The sequence below is a fragment of the Hemitrygon akajei genome, chromosome 10 (assembly GCF_048418815.1).
Source record: "Hemitrygon akajei chromosome 10, sHemAka1.3, whole genome shotgun sequence".
Lineage (NCBI taxonomy): Eukaryota > Metazoa > Chordata > Chondrichthyes > Myliobatiformes > Dasyatidae > Hemitrygon > Hemitrygon akajei.
This window is the reverse complement of record NC_133133.1, coordinates 142921077-142943966: the sequence shown is the minus strand read 5'-3', so window position 1 is coordinate 142943966 and position 22890 is coordinate 142921077. Positions and strand designations below refer to the sequence as shown.

General features: G+C 37.2%; 1 protein-coding gene across 3 annotated transcripts in view; it reads left to right on the top strand.

Annotated features, from left to right (window-relative positions):
• Positions 1-22890, top strand: part of phf21b (PHD finger protein 21B) — a 147441-nt gene that overhangs the window by 81774 nt on the left and 42777 nt on the right. For all 3 annotated transcript variants that reach the window (XM_073059201.1, XM_073059199.1, XM_073059200.1), the window contains 4 exons: positions 5130-5252; positions 13717-13768; positions 19311-19387; positions 21184-21238. In XM_073059201.1, the coding sequence (XP_072915302.1) occupies positions 5130-5252; positions 13717-13768; positions 19311-19387; positions 21184-21238 (307 nt within the window). The remainder of the gene's footprint in view (positions 1-5129; positions 5253-13716; positions 13769-19310; positions 19388-21183; positions 21239-22890) is intronic.

Genomic DNA, 22890 nt, shown 5'->3' with positions numbered 1-22890 from the left:
TTCCATTGATTGTAGAAAAAAATTCAGCTGTGTTTGGAAGGTCAAACTGCTGGTGAGTCAGTATCCTGGCAAAAGGTACACCATGAAGACAGACTAACTATCCAACCAACTTCGCAAAAAAGGTTTTGAAAAGCACAAGTCAGGAGATCGATACAAGAAAATTTCCAAGCCACTGATTAGCCTTTGGTGTACAGTTAAGTCAATCATCAAGAAATGGAAAGAATATGGCACAGCTGTAAATCTGCCTGGAACAGCTTGTCAAATACTGAGTGAATGTGCAAGAAGGGTACTAATGAGGCATGTCACCAAGAGACCTAGGACAACTCTGGAAGAGTTACAAGTCTCAATTGCTGAGAAGGGCAAGACTGTGCATACAACAACTGTTGTTCAGGTCCTTCACCAGTTGCAGCTTTATAGGAGAGTGGCAAAGAGAAAGCCATTGTTGAAAATAAAAACCCACATGAAATCTCGGCTAGAGTTTGCTAGAAGGCATGTGGGAGATTCTGAAGTCAGCTGGAAGTAGGTTCTATGGTCTGATGAAACCAAAATGGAGCTTTTTGACCACCTGACTGAACGCTGCGTTTGGCATAAGCCAAACACCGCACATGATCAAAAACACACCATCCCTACCGTGAAACATGGTGGTGTTGTGGGGATGCTTCACTGCAGCAGGCCTTAGAAGGCTTGTGAAAGTAGAGGATAAAATTAATGCAGCAAAATACAGGGAAATCCTGGAGGAAAACCTGATACAGTCCACGAGAGAACTGTGACTTGGTTAAAGATGTGTTTTTCAGCAAGACAGTGACCTCAAGCATAAAGCCAAAGCTACACAGGAATGGTTTAAAAACAACAAAGTTGTCCTGGAGTGGCCAAGTCAGAGTCCAGGCCTCAATCCAATGGACAATTTGTGGCTGGACTTGAAAAGGGCTTTTAACTCACAATCCCCATCTAATCTGACAGAGCTTGAGCAGTTTTGTAAAGAAGAATGGGGAAAATTTCAGTGTCCAGATGTGCAAAGCTGATAGAGACCTATCCATACAGACTCAAGGCTGTAATTGCTGTCAGAGGTGCATCTGCCAAGTATTGACTTGAAGGGGGTGAATACTAATGCAATTGATTATTTTGTGATTTATACTTGTGATTAATTTAGATCACTTTGTTTTCACTTTGACAAGAGTCTTTTACTGTTGATCAGTGTCAAAAAAAGCCAAATTAAATCAACAGTGACTCAATGTTGCAAAACAATAAAACATGAAAACTTCCAAGGGGATGAATTCTTTTTAATTGGCACTGTTGATTTCATAAGCAGTATAAGTGATGGTAGATGGGCTGAAAGGTCCAAGGTGTGAATTCCAGAACTGTGACAAGTAGGCCATTGCTATAGCATTGAAAAATAACAACATGAAAGAGACCAGGTTGCAGGAATTTCAGAAAAGTTTGGGATTAGGCTAAATTTGAGAAGTGGTAGGGTGTTGCAGAAATGAGACATACAGGATTTGAAAATCAGAATAATCTTTTTAAATTGTGCTGTTGTTGGTCTGGGAATGAATAATAATCAATGTACACATATGTTAGATAAGAGGTTTGAGGCGCATAAGTAGGAGAGTTTTGTTCATCTCAAGTTTATGAATAGATGAGTGTGTAAGTTTAACAGTAGTAAAAGCGCCAAGTTTCAAAAACAGTTTTATATTGGTATATTGCCACATGTACCAAGTTACAGTAAAAAGCTCTTATTTTGTATCCCATCCAGACAGATCATACATAAAGGTAGTAAAAAGAAAACAGATCAAACAATGTAGTATTGCAGTTATAGAGTGTGCAGTCTAGGTTGGTAAACAAAATGTAAAGGACATGATCTAGATGAGGACATCAAAACTTCATCTTTTAGCTTATGTGAAGTAGAAAAGCCAAAGTCAGGACAGGAATGGTGGAGAATGAGCATCTGTGGGATGAAGGAAATTGTTAACTTTTCTGATTGAAACACTTGATTAGTTCTGGTTCAGCTTTATATATTATCCATGGAGAACAATGATCAGTAGCTGTAGAAATAATGGCAGGGGTTGAAGATTGCTTTTCCCATTATTTTCTGTGGAGGAAGCATTTAAAGATAATTCAAAAAATGTGCATCTTGTTTCCTCTCTAATGCCCTTTTCTCTAAAAATTTGTAATGGTGTTCATTTAGAATCATGGCTACGATCAAGGCTGTAATAACTAATTGTTGACAATATTTTCAATGGTAAAATGAATTTTTTATTTAGAGGTACAGCATGGTAACAGGTGCTTCCAGCCCAATAAGCTCGCACCACCCATTTACACTCATGTGACCAATTAACACGTCTTTGTCTTTGGGATGTGGGGAATGTGGTTGAAAACTGGTGCTCTCAGAGGAAACCCACGTGGTCATGGAAGAATGTACAGCGTCCTTACAGACAGTGATGGAACTGAACCCGGATCACTGACTCTATAATAGCGTTCCACTAACCACTAAACTACCATGCTGTCTCAATTCCAAAGTTAATCTGGAAGCTTGCCTCCTGGGTAAAGCCCTCTGAAAATATTTTGGGAGTCAAATTGATAACTGAAAATAAAAACAAAACAGTGTTGTTTATAGTGAAAGTCTGATAATTTGGTATCTTTGCACTAGGTTGCTGAACTTGCAGAATTCCTGGACTTATCAGAATCAGGTTTATTATCACCAGCATGTGATGTGAAATTTGTTAACTTAGCAGCAGCAGTTCAATGCAATACATAATCTAGCAGAGAAAAGAAAATAATAAATAAAATAAAAATAATAAACAAGTAAATCAATTGTGTTATATTGAATAGATTAAAAAACATACAAAAACAGAAATACTGTATAGTTTAAAAAAAAACATGAGATAGTGTCCAAAGATTCAATGTCCATTTAGGAATCGGATGGCAGAGGGGAAGAAGCTGTTCCTGAATCACTGATTGTGTTCCTTCAGACTTCTGTATCTCCTACCTGATGGTAACAGCGAGGAAAGGGCATGCCCTGGGTGCTGGATGTCCTTAATAATGGAAGCTGCCTATCTGAGACACCACTCCCTAAAGATGTCCTGGGTACTTTGTAGGCTAGTGCCCAAGATGGAGTTGACTAGATTTACAACCCTCTGCAGCTTCTTTCGGTCCCGTGCAGTAGCTCCACCCACCCTCCATACCAGAGTGATGCAGCCTGACAGAATGCTCTCCACAGTACAACTATAGAAGTTTTTGAGTGTATTTGTTGACATGCCAAATCTCTTCAAGCTCCTCATAAAGTATAGCCACTGTCTTGCCTTCTTTATAACTACATCAATATGTTGGGATCAGGTTAGATCTTCAGAAATCTGGACACCCAGGAACTTGAAGCTGCTCACTCTCTCCACTTCTGATCCCTCTATGAGAATTGGTATGTGTTCCTTCGTCTTGCCCTTCCTGAAGTCCACAATCAGCTCTTTCATCTTCTGACACTGAGTGCCAGGTTGTTGCTGTGGCAGGACTCCACTCGGTGGCATATCTCACTCCTGTACACCCTCTCATCACCACCTGAGATTCTACCAACAATGGTTGTATCGTCGGTATATTTAAAGATGGTATTTGAGCTATGTCTAGCCACACAGTCATGTGTATATGGAGAGTAGAGCAGTGGGCTAAGCACACATCCCTGAAGTGCGCCAGTTTTGATCATCAGCGAGGAGGATATCTTATCACCAATCCGCACAGATTGTGGTCTTCCAGATAGGAAGTCGAGGATCCAATTGCAGAGGGAGGTACAGAGGCCCAGGTTCTGCAACTTCTCAACCAGGATTGTGGGTATGATGGTATTAAATGCTGAGCTATAGTTGATGAACAGCATCCTGATGTATGTGTTTGTGTTGTTCAGGTGTTTTTTTTGGATGTTATTCCAATTATTCTACCACAGAATTTTAATTTACCTTTTTTCTAGTGAACCAGGAGAGTTCAAAGAGAATATGGAAAATGGGAATCTGATACAGCAGTGACATCGAATTTATTTGAGGCGGGTGTGAGGCATTGCAATTTGAGTTGTCTCATTAGTGCTGGACATTCACAGTAGACAACAGGGACTTTGGAAGCAGTGATATACAGAGAGACCTTGAGGTAGAAGTTCATAGCTCACTATGAATGATGACACACTTGAATAGGGTTGTGAAGAAGGCTTTTAAGTTGCCTTCAGCGACAGGGATATTGAATATACAAGTTGGTTCATCATGATGTTGTAGCTATACAACACATTGGTTAAGCCACACTTGGAATATGGTGTGCAATTCTGGTCACCCCATTTTAGAAAGGACATGGTAGCACTGCAGAGAATGCAGACGTGATTCACCTGGATGTTGGATTTTGAATTGATTACAGAGAGATTGGTTAGACTGGAATTGCTCTTATTGGAGCGTAAAAAGCTAGGGGATAATCTCATAGAGATTTGTACAATTATGTGAGACACATTAGATAGGTTAGATAGTCAATAGATAAGTTAGATAGTAGGTAGATAGTGTTGGCAGTACTGTAGTGTAGTGGTTAGTGCAGCACTTTACAGTGGCAGCTATAAGATCAGATTCAGTTCCCACTGCTGTCTGTAAGGGCTTTGTAAGTTCTCCCCAAGACCAGTGGGTTTTCTCTGGATTCTCTGGTTTCCTCCCACATGCCAAAGACATATGAGTTGGGGTTAGTAGGTTGTGGGCATGTTACAGGATGTTGGTGCTGGAAACATGGTGACACTTGTGGACTACCCCACTACATCCCTGACTCAAGTCATGCATTTCACTGTATTGATTATATGTGACAAATAAAGATAATCAAATAAAGCGAATTTGATCTGATCTGTCTTTTTCCATGAATTGGGGATTCTGAAGGGTGTAATTTCAGGTGGGAGAAAATATGTGATGGAGGTCTGAGGGGCAAGTTGGGTATTTCAATAGGCATGAATGAGTTCTGCTGAAGGGCTTATTTTCATGCTGTGTGATTCTGTGACTCTCCCTTCACCACTCCTCCCTCTCCCCCCCCCCCCCCCCCACACCATCAGATGCCATTTTTTGACTTCTTCCTTATTAACAGTATGGTGTTGTGTAAGTTTTAAAAAATTGTCATTCATTTTATAATTTTTTTAGGTATTAATCATTCAACCTCAAAGCCAGACACAAACAGAACACTTGACAGAGAAAAGAAAAACTTCAGTAGAACAACCACAGGGCCATCTTTCTGCAAAATCAAAGAGAGAAGAAAATCCCGAGGTAATGTAACAACCGTGGAGGATACAGCAGAGTTTTTTAAAGAAATGACATACTTAAAAGATTAGTATCACTCTAAAGTAGGATCATGGACCAATCTAAAGGCCCAAGCTCTACCGACCTTCTGGTAACGAGATATGAAAGTGTTTCAAGAAGACTGGAGGAATTAAAATGCTAATTCAATTCAAATAAGGGATTCAAAGAATCCCTGTTCAAAAGAGAGAAGGATAAACATAGTAACTGTAGACCAGTTATTTGTATGTCATGAACTGGAATTCTTTTTGTAGCATTGTCCTGTGCAAAATTAATTATCAATAACTGAAAACCAGTATTTTGCAGATTTATTAAAAGCAAATTTTATTCTATCAACTTGGTAAAGTTATTAAATTATGTAATGTAGAGAATTGCTGAGGGTACACCAAAAGATGTGATATTTAGACTTTGAAAAGTCATTTGACACAGAGCCACATAATAAAACTTACCAAAATTGTCCATGCCATTAACAGAGCGGTGGTTGCGAATACAAAATTGTCCACCATATGACCATCAGATTAAATGTAAACAGTTGATTTTCAGGTATGAGACAAGTATGCATTGGTTTCTCCTAAAGGGTGATTTTAGGCTTAATGTATATATAAAAAAATCTGGCCTTGGGCATAATTTGAAAGCTTGTAGTTAATATGAAACCAAAATGTGATAAACAAACAATAAACAATGGAACAGCCACAAGAAGGTCAAACATTGTATAGCAATTATCAAAAAAATGAATAAGTATGTTTGTGATTAGATTAAATTTAGCACTTTTTGATTCAGGTTGAGGGAGATTTGGGGAGAAAAAGTTGATAAATGATAACAGTTTTGAAGAGTGAGTCGTGGAGTTTGAAGGAACAGAAAGACCTTGGGATATACACTAGTTTCCACTTTATTTGGTACAGGATTGCAACCTCATGTGGTCTTCTGCTGTTATAGCCTACCTATTTCAAAGTTTGACCAGCTGTGCATTCGGATGCTCTTTTGCACACCACTGTTGAAAGGTGTGGTTATTTGAGTTACTGTCACCTTCCTGTCATAATGAATCAGTACCGCCACTCTCCTCTGACTTCTCTCATTAGCAAGGCGTTTTCATCCACAGAACTGCTGCTCACTTTTTTTTGGGGGTATTTTTGCACCATTCTCTATATACTATAGAGACAGTTGTGCATGAAAATCCAAGAAGGTCAGCAGTGTCTGAGATATTCAAACCACCCTGTCTGGCAACAACAATCATTTTACGGTCAGTCACTTAGGTCACATTTTTTCCCCATTCTGATAGTTATTCTGAACACCAGAACTTCTTGACATTATCTGCATGCGTTTTGGCATTGAGTTGCCCTTACAGGACGGGTTGATTAGATATTTGCATGAATGAACAGGTGTATAGGTGTACCTAATAAAGTGACCACTGAGTGGATTTGGGGAGGAAAAAGCTTTTCAGGTGATTGGCAAGAAGACTTTTAAGCAACTCAAAAAAAAAAATCATCTCTGACATTGGTTTATAGTAGCTCGTATTGTGAAACTTAATAAAAACACTTGCTTGAGCTTGAGGATTGTTTCCAGTCAGGGTATTTTAGTAGTATATTAATATCTTAGAGTCTACAAATCGATTTCCCATACTTGGGTTACATGGAGTGACTAGAGAAAAAGGGGTTGTTATCATGGTGGTCAAGTTAAATAGATATTCAGAATCTTAAAAGATCCTTGATAACTTAAACAAGGACATTCCTGTGTCCAAGAGATGGCCTCGTTTTTTTTCCAGAAGTACCAGATGCAAGGTAACCAAAATATTTTAAGTAATGAGTAAGTGGAATAGACTGCTTGAAAAGATAATGGAAGCAGATCAAATGAGTTTTAATAGGCAATTTGATAAGTCCTTATGTAGAAAAGCTTGCAAGGCTGAGAAGAGAGGATAGGGAAATCAAATTAATTGTATTGTCTTAAAATGGACCAAGTAACTACTTCCTAGCCTGTATTTTTCACTGATGTCTTGTGGGAAAAAATATGAAACCTAAAAAAATTCCATACCCCCTTACCAAACCATTGGCAGACCATATTGGTTATAATTTGAGATTTCTGTATGACCTATATCTACTATAGCCAGAAACCAGCCCAATTCTCTTCCTGTGCTAGTCAAGACATTGTTTCAGAATAACTAAGGCTAATTTGTCCAAATTATGTCTTTTTTTGTATATATTAATGGATTATTCAAATATACTTGCCACAAATGTATTTGTGTTGGTGGAAGTCTATGCTTATGGAGCCTGCTTAAAAGCTGAAAAGCAAAGTAGTGCAACTGCTCGAAATTTAAAATGAAAATGAAAATCATTAAGTCAGAGAGCATCATAAAAAGAGAAACTTTGGAATAGCTAAGTTCTTGAAAATGAATTAAATTTTGATTCCTGAAGTCAGGTAATGTGTCCAGTGGGCAGGTGATATTCTGCACTTCAAGCTTACATTGAGCTTTGTTGGAACATTATAGGAAACCAAAGACACAGGTCAGAGTAGCATGGAGAATTGTTGACAGGAATCTGGCAGTTTGGTGATTACCTTTGTGAACTGAACAAAGTTGTTCAACAAAATGGTCATTTTTTCTACCCAATGTAGAACAGACCACACCATGAGCATCAAATGCAAAACAAGATAATTAAAGCTCTTGGAAATGAAAATGGATCATTCCAAATATTTTGCCATTTCTGTGAGAGGCTTGCTATTAATTCTAAGAACACTGTCTAGTTTCCTGGAAAGAAGCTCCATATACAAAAAACTGCATCTATTAAGATTTTGTGAATGGTATCCTGTGTTTACAGTGTAACCCATGTGTTTCTTGGTCAAAAATTTTTAAAGGAGATTTTTAGACACAATTAGCTCAGTATAATTTTTTTTGGCGAAGGGCCTGTCCCTGTGCAGTTTTGTGTCAGAAACCTACTGTACATACAAATGATGTGGAAAGAAATAATTTCTCAAATCTGGCACTTGGATGTAGAAGAAACCAGCATGTCAAAAAATGAGTCATCAGTAAATAGGAGATGGTAACCATATTGGAAAGGTGAAATTAGACATAGGGGACAGTGAGAAAGGTCCTCAAATGGTACAGGAGGATACAAATCAGTTCAAAATTTGTGAAGAGAAATGGTGGATAGATTTTAATCTGGATAAAGATAAGTTGTTAAATTACGAGGTCAAATGCAAGAGGAAAAGATTATGAAAAGGGAAAATGGAAGAAGTTCTATATAGTGGATTCCAGTTAATAGGGACACATTGGGACGAGTACACTTTGACCCAATTATGCAGCTACCCCAATTAATTGGTTTCGTGGGAAAAGGTATAAAATAGACAAACTGAGTATGTATTTAAATGAAATATGGTACAAATGAGAACACTACCAATACTAGTCCAATAAATAAAACTATATTAGTTCCTAATACTATCAACGAAGGAATTCATCAAGATCACATTTATTTTTGACCGTAAATGAACAAAATCAGCACAGACACCAAGTGCAGGTAATAGACTACCTTCGTATAATGTTTTTGATGATTGCATCTTCCAAATTTTCATTTTCATGGTTACTTTCTTTCTTTCTTTTTTTTTAAATAAATTTTTTTAAAATTAGTTTTTCAAAACATTTTACAAATTAAAAACCCCAAATCCCAATGAGGAACATTAATACAGTGCAAAATTAAGCATACAATAACAATATGCTACAAAGGAAGAGAATTTAACAAAAAAGCACCTAAATTAAAGACAAGTAAGCTTAGTATCCTCCTCAAGCCCCACAACACAAGAGAAAAAACAACAACAACTCCAGACCGACCACAACACAATATAGAGAGTATAAGTCAGGACAGTCAAACTCCCAGACTGTGAATACACTTAACAACAGAGGATAATGCCTACTACCAGAAAAAAAAGGGAGCTGAAAGCAAGGGACCGAAAAGAAGGAGAAAAAAAATCCCTAGTCAAGAGGAAGGTTATGAAAGTACTCGATAAAAGGTCCCCAGACCTTATGGAACTTTAGATCCGAATTAAGAACTGAATAATGAATTTTTTCGAGGTCCAAGCAGGCCATAATGTCGTTAAGCCATTGCGCATGAGTGGGCGGGGCAACATCTCTCCATCTAAGGAGGATCAAGCGTCTAGCCAGGAGAGAGGCACAGGATAGTATTCGGCATTTGGTCGGACCCAGACGTAAATCTGTCTCGCCCCAAAAACCGAACAGAGCAATTAAGGGGTTTGGTTCTAGGTGCTGATTCAGAATACATGATAATGTAGTGAAGACATCTTTCCAGAATTTCTCCAAGCTAGGACAGAACCAGTACATATGGATGAGAGAGGCCATGGTTACTTTCAAGATGATTGATGCTTTCCAATTCTTCGTGGTTCCAAACTTGAAGTAGTGAAATTGTTTCATTTTCACTCCCAGTGATTTTTTTTGGTATTTTGAAACCCGAATGCTTGAAATAGCATTGAGCAAAACAACTCTGAATTGTCTTAATGCTTATTTCTTGTCAACTATCAGTGTCAAAAATCACTGCTTTTTTGGAATACAAACACATGCGACTGACATATTTTAAAAACTTTTTGCTTGAAGAACCATGTCGTGTCTAATGGCTACTCAAGTGCATATGATTGACACCAGTTAGAAGCTGTTTGGCAACAGTTTCCTGCCACAATTAAACAAAAGGAATTCTTGCTATTTTCTGGATTAGTTTTTGTTCTTTAACAGTTGTCCCAAAAAAGTGGCTGCCCTGATTAACCAATGGCCAAATTAACAGGAACCACTGTATTTGACTTTTCTGAAGGTATTTGGTAAGGTGTTGTGTAATAGGATGCTCACGAAGTAAGACCTTGTGGTAATGGTGGTTAGTATTGGCATGCATGGAGGATTTTCTAACTAACAGAATGTAATCAGTGTAGGTGGATTACTTTTAAGTTGACAACCTATATTTAGTGGGGTGCCAAAAGTGCTTAGTGCCTCAATCATTTGCTGTCTATGTTAGATGAAGACTGACAGTACTGTGACCATTTTTGTTGTTCATACTAAAGTAGGTGAGAATGCAAGCTGCGGGAGAATGCACAGAACTTAACAAAAACAAATAAATGAGCGAAGTCATCAGACAGAAATTTGACAGAATCTAAATTGTGGAAATGTGATTTTATCAATTTGAAGGAGGAGGAATAAAAAGCAGTGTTATTTAAAGGGAGACCAAAGATGGCATAGTACAAACCTTGGTCTCAGCTTTCTGTGGCTTTGTACATGAAATATAGGGAGTTACCATGACAGTACCACAGTTAATTTAGAAGGCAAATGGAATGTTTGCTTTTATTATAAACAAAATGGAAAAGGTAATGAATTTACTGTGTGGGGCATTGGGAAAACTTAATGAAAGTTAGGTTTATACCTGAGAGAGCGAGTTTGGCTTATGAGGACAGTTAGAGCCTATATACATTAGCAATGAGAAACCAAAGAAGCAATGAGAAACAATTGAAATTTGTATTACCTTCAGTAAGCTTAATGCAAATACTGAGAGAATGTTTGTCCTTTTTTGGGAAAATCTGGAACTCAGATATACAGCTTAAGAATAAGAGGTTGCCTGATTGAAGGAGGTAGAAAACATAGAAACATAGAAATCTGCAGCACATTACAGTCCCTTCGGCCTATAATGTTGTTCTGACCATGTAACCTACTCTAGAAACTGCCTAGAATTTCCCTAGTGCATAGCCCTCTATTTTTCTAAGCTCCATGTACCTATCTAAGAGTTTCTTTAAAAACCCTATTGTATCCGCTTCTACCACCTTTGCAGGCAGTGCATTCCATGCACCCACCACTCTCTGTGTGAAAGACTTACCTCTTGTCAACCCCCTTGTACCTATTTCCAAGTACTTTAAAACTATGCCCCTTCGTGTTAGCCATTTCAGCCCTGGGGAAAAAGCCTCTGGCAATCCACACCAACTATGCCTCTCATCATCTTATACACCTCTATCAGGTTACCTCTCATCCTCCGTCACTCCAAGGAGAAAAGGCCACGTTCACTCAACCTATTCTCATAAGGCATACTCTCCAATCCAAACAACACTCTCTATCGTATCCACATCCTTCCACATGAAGTAACCAGAACTAAACACAGTACTCCAAGTGGGCTCTAACTAAGGTCTTGTATACCTGTAACATTACCTTGTGGCTCTTGAACTCAGTTCCACAGATGATGAAGGCTAACACACCATATGCCTTCTTCACCACACAGTCAACCTACGCAGCAGCTTTGAGTATCCTATGGCCTCGGACCCCAAGATCTCTCTGATGCTCCACACTGCCAAGAGTCTTACCATTAATACTATATTCTGCCATCATATTTGACCTATCAAGATGAACCATCTCACACTTATCTGGGTTGAACTCCATCTGCCACTTCTCAGCCAAAATTTTGCATCCTATCGATGTCCCACTGTAACCTCTGACAGCCCTGACTATCCACAACACCCCCAACTTTTGTATCATCAGCAAATTTACTAACCCACCCTTGTACTTCTTCATCCAGGTCATTTATAAAAATCACAAAGAGGAGGGGTCCCAGAACAGATCCCTGCAGAACACCACTTGTCACCGTCCTCCACGCAGGAAAGAATCATCCACAACCACCTTTTGTCATCTGTGGGGAATTCTGGATCCACAAAGCAAGGTCCCCTTGGTTCCCATACCTCATTTCTTTCTGAATGAGCCTTATCACATGCCTTGCTGAAATCCATAGGAACTATTTCTTTACAAGTCAAGATTCTGTTGAATTTTATATTGCAGAAATAAGTGGAAACTGTGTCATTGAAAATTTTCAAGGTTTTGCTGGGCACACTTTTGATCTGTTGAGTTGAGGGAACACATAGAAAAATTGTGCTGAATATTGGTTGATTAAGCATTCTTGTTCATTTAAATAATTCATTATGTGTTATATGTATAAATATGTGAATTGCATACATCCTGATGGTACTACATGATAGGCGTGTTAAGAAAAACATGAAGGTTAGACTCGTATTTTGGACTCCCTTGTCTTTCTTTGAATTAGTTTAATGTTTTGAAGTTCCAAAACATAAAAGTGGCGGCGAGGCACTTTTAAAAATGAACGTGAGATGGCTACTGACCTGTTGAAGTGCAGCTAGGAATAGTCGAGTTTGAAGAAAAAAGGGAGATCGGATCATAGAAGGAGCAATAGAAAGATTAATAAGGGAATACTCCAGTGAACTAAATGCACCTTCCCAAGATCAAGATAGACATCCTAGAAAGAAGAAGAAGAATGGGAACAAGCAAGAAAGAATCCAGAACTGGGAGAGAAGCAAAGATCAAAGTAGATTCACAGAGAAAAGGTGAAGAAAGGTGTCCAGAGCTGTGAGAACTACTTCCTACAGTCTCAAAGTCAACTACAACCAACCAACCTGAAATGGTTTCACAGCCACAAATCTCATCTGCCAGACAGTGATTTCCCCTTGTCAGGAAAGACATTATCCCACAGTGATTAAATCTTTAGGGCAAAGTGGAATAATTTAAAATTTATTATGCTGTGAATGTCTATATATAGTCATTGTATTATATAGTATATTGTGGAAACAGTTGAGATGCATTCTCTATTGAGTTGGAGTTTGTAGCTAAGCAGGGAGGAGTGTATTTAATACTTTAATAGTACTTGAATAATTTCATAAATATATTGGTTAATTAGGCATTCTTGATTTAAATTGTTTATTACGGGTTATATGTATAAATATGTGAATTGCATAAATCATCACGCTACCACGCAATAAGTGAGTGTGGCTCGCTTCAAGCAAAACACAAAGTACGACTCGCATTTTGGACTCCCATATCTTCCTTTAAATTAGTTTAATCTTTTGAAGTTACAAAACATAACAAGGTGGAGAGAACAAAGGCAATGTTTGTGATGGGTGGGGGCTATTGTTGTCTGAATGATCCAGTTCTTCCAGAAGTTGATAGTTAATAGATGAATAAAGCTAGAGAAATGCATTAGAAATGGAAAAGGCTCAACATAGCAGCTGCTGGAAATACCACAAAATGAGCAGCATCTATGGACCAAGAACAAAACTTAAGGCCATCATTTTCATCACTATTGGGCATTCTGGCATGACAGAAAATGCAGTTGTTCTGACATTGCTGAATTCAGTCTTGAAGCTGCTGAAGTGGGAGCTGAGATGCTGTTCCTTGAGTTTGTCTTGGGCTTCATTGGAAGGATATAGTAGACAAAAGATCTGGAAGTCAGTAATTTGGAATTAAAATTAAAATTTAATAAGCCATGAGCTTTAAGAATAACAGAGAAAGCTTGAGTTCTCTTGCAGAAGTAGGATTCTTACATTCTTATGTTTGTTTAGAATTGTATTTCACTAAGTAATACTGGCTTCATAATGCCTGTAACATGTACTCTTAAATTTGCAGAAACTTGCCTTTATGGTATCCCTTGGCCTGGTTACTACTGAGCACTTGGAAGGTAAGTTGAATATGAAATTCTTGAAGCAGTGTTCTTTTTGAGTAAAGATTGGCAAATAATGGATGTCAGAGAGCATTTTAAGAGTGAATTAAAAAACACAGTATGAACACATTTAAACTAGAGGAGGCAGAATTCCTGGCATTTAAAAAAAACAGAACAAGTTAAATTTTCAAGTGATCATTTTGATTTTTTTTTTCAAAATTCCATCTTTTTCGATATTTGCTTTCATGTTAAATGAAACAGGCGAGCCATTAATTATTAATGTATTGCTTTGTTATTTTTCTAGTTAAGTCGACAAATTGTTTTTGTAAGTTGTCAGTTTTTCTGGTGGTATTAATGTTTGCTGAATAGTCGAGAAATTCGAATAAAATAATTTTTAGAATGAATTTGCCTGGGCATGTGGGTTTGCCTGTGTCATTTGTGAACCCCGGTACACTTCAGAGAAGTGTACAGAGTACAGAGAATTATAGTCAAATGCTGATATGTCATTAGTGAAGTTTTTTCCCCTCTGGTGTCAGTATAAAAGATATTACATATCTGAATTAGAAGGTTGAAGAGGCAGGCAGAAAATGTAGTCTTCATGCAATGGCATAGTTTAGAAAACATTAACTGTTTCTTCAGAGCTTCAGGAAAAGTATTTAAGAAAATAATCTCTCCAGGGTCTGCCCAGATGCTCTACTGCCCACAGAGAGTAAAGACATGATGATAGTGCATGACTGGACAAATTGTGAAGGAGGATTAATTTCAATTCATAGGACATTGAGAATAGTTCTTGGACAGTAGGCTAAATAACTAATAACAGATAAGGACATACCAACAAGAATTGAATATGTCTATTTTTGATAGATAAGGTGCCACATAAAAGGTTGTTACACAATGAGAAAGATCTGTGTGGTTGCAATAATTGGTGGATTATACTGTAAGCAAAAGGGGCCCAACCTCTCCCTCAGTGTCGCAAAAACAAAGGAGCTGGTTGTGGATTACAGGAGGAATGATGAGAGGCTAGCCCCTATTGACATCAATGGATCTGGGGTTGAGAGGGTGAACAGCTTTGAGTTCCTTGTCATAAACACCACCGAGGATCTCACGTGGTCTGTACATACCAGCTGTGTAGTGAAAAAGGTGCAACAGTGCCTCTTTCACCTCAGACGTTTGAAGAAGTTTGGTACAGGCCCCCGGATCCTAAGAACTTTCTACAGGGACACAATTGAAAGCATCCTGACTGGCTGTATCACCACCTGGTATGGGAACTGTACTTCACTCAATCGCAGGTCTCTGCAGAGGGTGGTACGGACAGCCCAGCTCATCTGTAGGTGTGAACTTCCCATTATTCAGGATGTTTACAAAGACAGGTTTGTAAAAAGGGCTGGAAGATTCATTGGGGACCTGCGTCACCCCAACCTCAAACTGTTCCGGCTGCTACCATTTGGGAAATGGTATCGCAGCATAAAAGCCAGGACCAACAGGCTCTGGGACAGCTTCTTCCACCAGGCCATCAGGCTGCTTAATTCATGCAAATGCAACTGTATTTCTTTGTTATATTGACTATCCTGTTGTACATAATATTTAATATAAGTTACTATAAATTGCTCATTTAGACGGAGGTGTAACAAAGAGTTTTACTCCTCATGTCTATGAAGGATATAAGTAATAAAGTCAATTCAATTCATTTCAATTCATGTAGGGAGTAATAAAGAATATTGGGAGGTAATGTAATCCAAATGCTACTGCTTGGAGGGGCATGCAAGAGTCAGGGGCCTAAGGGCTAAGGGTATTCACTGATCTTTACAGTTGATTAGGCAGTTGGGAAACATTGTATGAAATATTTGGTTTTATAATAGTGAAAATGGCTACCAAAAAAAGATGTGCTGAATTTTACAGTTCTGTTATTTGGTCTCAACTAGAATGTTAAGCGTCATTCTTGACACTATTTAAGAAGAATTTAACGAATGAAAGTTATGAGTGGGTTGACTGGGGTGATGGTCAGGTCGAAGGACATAAATTATATAGAGAATTTAGTGAAGTTTACCTTGTTCTTAAAGTAGAGACAATGAATTTTTAACAAAGTTATTTAAGATTGTGACGTTTTGTAAGATCCATAGGATGAAAGTTGTTTCTTGTGACAAATGAAGTGGAAGTAAATTTTAAGATGTTAAGATCTGAGTATGCTTCTTGAGATCAGATCTCAGAGGAGCTTTCAAAAAATAATGAAGCATGTACAGTGGATTCAGGTTAATTGGGACACATTAGGACCAGCACGTTTTGGCCCAATTAAGTAGCTACTCTGTTTAGCTAAAGTTTCATAGAAATAATGTAAGAAGTATAAAACATACAAACTGCCGTTGAACTGAGTAACAAGTTATGTATTTAAATGAAATACAGAACCAATTAGAACACTACCAATATTGCTATAGTACTGTAAACTTGTGTATTAATTTCTAATAGTTATTGATGGAGAAATACATTTGCCTTGTTTATTTGATTGACTATAAATGAACAAAATAAGTGCAGATACCTAATGCAGATTATGGACTGCCTTCATTGCCTTCCTGGATGAAGTAGTGTTGTAATCCAACAATAAATTTCCTGGCATCTTGTGTAGTCACTAGCTTAGGTTCAATTTTGTCATTCTCATCACTTTCCTCACCATCGTATTCCCCACCTTGGTGTTTTGATACATTGCTTTCGATGATTGCATCCCCCAACTTTTTATTTTCATTGCAACATTTAATATAATTCCCGCTATTACGGACACTTACACTACACGCTGCATCCGCGAAGTAAACAGCATTATGAAGGACCCCACGCACCCCTCATACAAACTCTCTCCCTCCTGCCATCTGGGAAAAGGCACTGAAGTATCCAGGCTGTCACGACCAGACTATGTAACAGTTTCTTCCCCCAAGCCAGCAGATTCCTCAATACCCAGAGCCTGGACTGACATCAACTTACTGCCCTCTACTGTGCCTATTGTCTTGTTTATTATTTATTGTAATGCCTGTACTGTTTTGTGCACTTTATGCAGTCCTGGGTAGGTCTGTAGTCTAGTGTAGTTTTTTTTTCTGTGTTATTTTTAAGTAGTTCAGTGTAGTTTTTGTACTGTTTCATGTAGCACCATAGTTCTGAAAAACGTCTTATTTTTACTGTGTACTGTACCAGCAGTTATAGTCGAAATGACAATAAAAGGTGACGACTTGACGATACCTTAATATTTTTCATAGTTCTCGTTGAAGGAGTGAAATCATTTTATTTTCATTTCTGGCATCTCAAAACCTGTATGCTTGAAACCGCAGTGAGCAAAACAGTTCTGAATTGTCTTGCAGCTTAATTCTCGCCAACTATCACTGACAAACTGTAGTGCCTGTAAAAGGCAACTCTTTCACACACTTCCTTGGCTGTTAAAAAAGGTATCTGTAGACTTTCCTCAGTTGCTTCCAACTTTCTGCAATACAATGTTTTTAAGTTTGTTATGATTCCCATATCCATTGGTTGCACCAAGAATCTTGTATTGGCAGGCAGAAATTCCAACTGCAAGTTTCTCAAATATTCTACATTACGGTGTGCTGCACAATTGTCACCAAGCAGTTCAACTTTGCTTGATTTCTGCTGTAGCTCCCTATCCCAATTCATTAGCCATTTCTTTAAAATTTAAGAAATCATCTGTGCATTCTTATTAGCATAGTATGTAATTGATAAATTATCCATTCCTAGCCCCTTAAAGCATCAAGGTTTAACATGTTTCCCAAAAACCAACTATTTATTTTTATCAGTAGTTCCTGACTTATTTGAACAACACAACAGTTATGTGATCCATTGCTTTCTTTGTATTTGACAGTGCTATGTGTTTGTAAGAGGGAACTGTTCAGCTGGGCGTGATTTTAAAAAAAGGCCTGTTTCATCGGCATTGATATCTGCACAAGAATTTTGAAGGAAGTTGGGAAGTTTTTAAGATTTCCATGTTTCTGCACTTACAGCATCAGCACTACCTTTCTTGCCATGTGCTTTCTTGTATTTCATGTGGTGACTTGTTTATTGCTGTTGGTCCACTGATATGCACACCTCGTACAGATACAATAGCAAATCATTGATTGAGGTCTCTTCAACATCTGGATCCTTACCTACACACTTTTGATTTTTGGGATATTTCCTGTCTGGCAACAAGTAATGAATGCCTACTTTTTACCCTGCTGATGTATCAAGCATGCAATTATAGATTTCTGCACTCCAGTTACCTTTGCCAGCTGGCAATGGTGTTTGGGTGGATTGTTTTTAATTTTGTCCAGTAGGGTAATTTTACAGCTGATGTCAAGTATTTTTCTGGCATCTTGGCAATGGTCTCAATTTTTTCTAAAAGTCAAATTTTCAAAATATAAAAAAAAACAAATTGATCAGAAATCATTGCTTTTAGAATCTGTGCCCGTCAGCCCAATGGATAACATAACACAAACTTGTAACTAATGCAACTGTTCGCTCTAAGCATGGTGTAATGTCTAATAGCCATACATGTGACTGACCATCTCCTTTGCCAATTAAGGGACATGGTGTCCCAAATAAACAGAGAGAATCCTGGCTGTTTTCTCAGTCAGTTTTTATTCTTTAAGAGTTGTTCAAAATCGTTAGCTGTCCCAATTAACTGATGACTCAAATAACTGGAATCCACTGTATTTGTAAAAAGCAACTAATATACAGTTATTTAGGAAAGGCTAGGGATGTGTAAGATCAATTGTTTAGCTCTTTCAAAGAGTTTGCATCAACATACCATGCTGGATAGCTCACCACTGAGCTGTCAGGTTCTATAGTTTTATAATTGGACAGATTGCAAATCACTTTGGCCTAAATTGTGAACTAATTAGAACAGATGATAATTACCCACGTGACTGGGCACTACTAGGGTAAAGTCAAATGTTTATATCTCTAAATAATTTCTTCACTGGCTTTTGAGGAATAAAAATTGCGGATACGAATCTATTAACTTTTTATTTGTCCTTTGGGAATTGTGTTGAGCTTTCAGTGCTCAACTTGAAAATTATCTGTAAACTGCATACTCTTCTCAATTTATTATTTAAACCAAACATCTTGCTTATTGTGGAAGTGCTTTTCTAACAACTCTTTATAGTAGTGTAGGTGTACATCAGATATAATTGGGGCTATTAGTTATTTTATTGCATTATTCCCAGTTACAAATGTATTTTCTTCTCCAAGTTATTCTGCTGTCCTGATTACAGATGTTCTTTTAAAAATATATAACAGCTATAAATAAAATGAATTATGCTTTCTTCTGGAGATCCAGTCTGTTCACATAATGTGCTTTTTCACATGAAGCATATTTTTCACTGCATCATTTTATGGTTACTGTAATGTATATTATAGTTATTGTGAATTGATTACTGATTGTGACATTAAAATACTTTGAATGGTGCTGTAGATAGCCTTAATAAATACTGTCTAAAAGTGTGAATGTGGCATTTAGAGCAACCACTTCATTCAGTTTTATTTTAAAGCAAAATACTTGCTAATAATGGAAATGCTGTCATGGTTACAGAAATCCAAAGCAGGCGCCAAGAAAGAAAGAGAAGAAGCACAGCCAATCCAACATACAGCGGATTGTTTGAACCAGAGGTAAATGTTATTTGGATATTTGGGTAATATGATACTTCTCTGAATCAGTTGAGGGTTGATGGTCAAATGTGGGCACAGTGCCCCTGTGTAAAGATGTACTTGGAAGTTAATTCTTCTTTGCGATCCTAAAGCTTGAAATGTAAAATAGGTACAATTATTAGAGGTTGCAGGTTAATCTTGTTTCCTGTAAGATGCTACCATGATTACTATTTTACATGTTAACCTGAGGATTCAGTTTAAAAATGGAGTAGCTATTGTATTAGTGGTTGGGACCAACTTTTTGAGTTATCCTGTGATTGTTTGGGTCATTTAATTTGATTTCCCTCCCCCAAAAAATCATAAAACTACTATTTACTGCTCTAATCTTAACATAGCATTTCTGTAAGCAGTTGTTCTGTTAGGGACGGAATAGTTGTATTTAATTATTCAGAATTATACACCCAATGATTAGTGTATTATGCATTGAGCTTGATTGCAGTTAATCTATATGTAATGTTTTGATAGCAGGAAGATGTGGTTTATAGAGTAGGGCAGACTGGGAACAATCAACAAGCAGAGTGAGAAATGGAATTATATCCATGTTCTCTGTAGGCGGAGAATATTAAGCATTTTTGTCATTCTTAATGTATAATGAACTATTTGAATGACACTCAGTTCTTTGTAGCAGGGAAAAACAAATAATTCCAGTAGACATAAAAAGAGCTTATAGTGCTGAATAATAATTTTCAGTATTTTATATGCCATTCTGACCCCTCATTTACTCTGTTTAAATCACAGAAGGAAGTCTTTCACTCTGCATTCTTTGCTATAATATCCAAAAATTATGTTGCCACCTTGCTCTCTTACTATATTGCATCTCAGTATATTTCAAGTATATTTCCAACTTTTCCTTTTAAAAAAAAAGTCTTGCCACTTTCCGTAGTAAATATTACATACCACGATAATCTCTGTAAGCAATAACTCTCAACCTATCAACAATGAAAAAATAAAACTTATTGCTATATAAGGTTGGATAGGAATATAGGTTAGACAATGGCTTTCACCACTGACCTGAATTAAAGTAGAATGAAAGATTGAAAAAGTGGAAGACAAACAAAATCAAGGACATTTTAATGTAAAGGACTAAAATATGAGATTGTTGTTTCTGGATTAACTAAGTCCTTTCAGATGAACAAAATGCAGAATTCTTTTTGCATTTATTTATTTATTTGGAGATGCAACATGGATACTTCAATATTTAGATATTTCTCAAAAAAATCTACCCCTGTTGACAAGTAGGTAACTAATTTTTCTTTCAAGTTAATGAAAAAACTAAGCAATTATCCTTTGTCCCTACCACATAGTCTTCAAATTCATTGACACAATTCTCTGTTTGATGTACAGCTGCTGCAGTTATGCTGTCTAGATTTTTATTCTTTTGCCTTTTAAGGCCTCTAGATTTTTTGAAAAAGTGTTTTTTTCAGTAATGATCTCAAAGTTTTGCGCCTCATCTAATCTCATGGGATTCATGGGATTGCAGGCTATAATATTGGCATGATTTTGTTACATAAAAATGTATGATTGGATTAGCTTTTAATATATTAATGCTTTTGTGTATCACTGTAAAAGTATTTAATTATTTGTGACAGTCAAGCATCTAACACTAAATGGTCATTATCTTTGCCAGCATAAAGGCACTTTAAAATATTTGTCACAATACAGCACACAAATACAGATGTTTTTTATTACAAAAGCTAATGTCTATTTTTTAAAAAGGTATTGACTTAATGGTCTTTCTTGGTTAATATTCCCCCCAGCGTAAACGAATTGCAACAAGCTATCTAAATGGTTCTTTGTATATTTCAACAAGAGGTATGTATTTCTAAGTTCATCCAATCCTTTCATTTTATAGTTTCATGTAATGCAGATGATAATATAATGGGAAGTGTGAATATAAGCTGCAGGGAATTCAACAGAGATTTCATTTTTAGGCAAGCATTTAATAAAGACTTGCTACTTTCAGTTTAAGATATTAACTCGTGTCAAAACATGTTTGCATATATGGCACTACAGTTACTGCCACAGAGCTCCAAGGACCAGGATTCAATTCTTGCATTCAGTGCAGTCTATGTGGAGTTTGCATGTTCTTTTTTTAACTATGTGGGCCTCCTTTGAATGTTCTGGTTTCCTCCCACATCACAAAAGCATATTCTAAGGTTAATTGACAACTGCAAATTGCTCTTATTTTAGGGTTAATAGCTACAGGAGTCAAATAAGGAGTTGATGAGCATCAGTGGGAGTCAATAGCCTGGGATATACTATGGACCCAAAAAGCTGAATGCCTCCTGTGTCATTGTATCTATGATGTAATAGCAGAATATTAGAGTTTTGAGATGGGAACTATATTTTAACTGTATGATGCTAGCTTTACTGATCTGCCTTAAAATAATCAATAGCATGTAGATTAATAGGGTGGCATGGTATCATGCCTTCACAGTTTGAGAATCTATGTGTAAGAAGTTGATGTTGCACTTTCCCTCGGCCGAACCACAGTCCTGAGTGAAGTCAAAGTTCAAAGTACATTTATTATCAAATTACGTATGAAGTATACAACTCTGAGATTTGTCTTCTCTACAGACAGCCACGAAAGCCATGAAACCCATTCAAAGAAAACAAACCCTCATGCGCAAAAAAAAATTGCACAAACGACAACAAGAACATCACCCCCCCCGGCAGAAGTCAGTATCAGTATTAAATGCCCTTAATAACTAACTGTGCATCCATGGCCTTCTGTGATAGATAATTTCAAAGATTTAGAGTTGTTTGAGTTTAAAAAAAAATCTTACTGTCTCAGTTCTGAATAAACACTTTTACTGCAGTGGCAGCACAGTGGTAAATAGACAGCAAGGAGTTAGCTCTTGAAATCTTGTGCATTTGGTCATGACATTAGATCTAACCTCCTCCAGCTTACCAAATGGCTGTGGACTAAATGTATAGATTCGGTGTTCTTTCATATTGAATGTCATCTGGAAGAAGTAAGAGCACAAAGTTCTCTTAAGTGAGGAAGTTCAGTATTCCTTATTGAGAGTGGCTTCATAGCAGCAATATTGACTAATCCTGAAGGACACCACTGCCAAACTGGATCTACAGCAAGTAGTGGGTAAGCCAACATCAAGGATAAACCCACATAACATCATCCAATCAGTTTACCTGTTTGGGATGCATCTGTTCATGACAATTTTGGGTTTGGCAATCTATCCAGTTCAAAAAATGTTTCACCTTTGTTTCCCTCTTGTTTAACCTATCCAATGTTACGCATTCATACTGAGGTAGTATTTATAGCAACAACATTCCTTGGTAAACAGCAAGTATTATTGTCATTGAAAAATTAAACAATAGTCTTGAAGTTTTGGAAATCTGAAATAACAAAGACAGTGAGCAAGTCAGGCATATCTCTGGAGAGAAAAGTTGTTACCATTTCAGGTGAAAAATAATGTTCCTTTAGAACAGATGATGAGAAATTT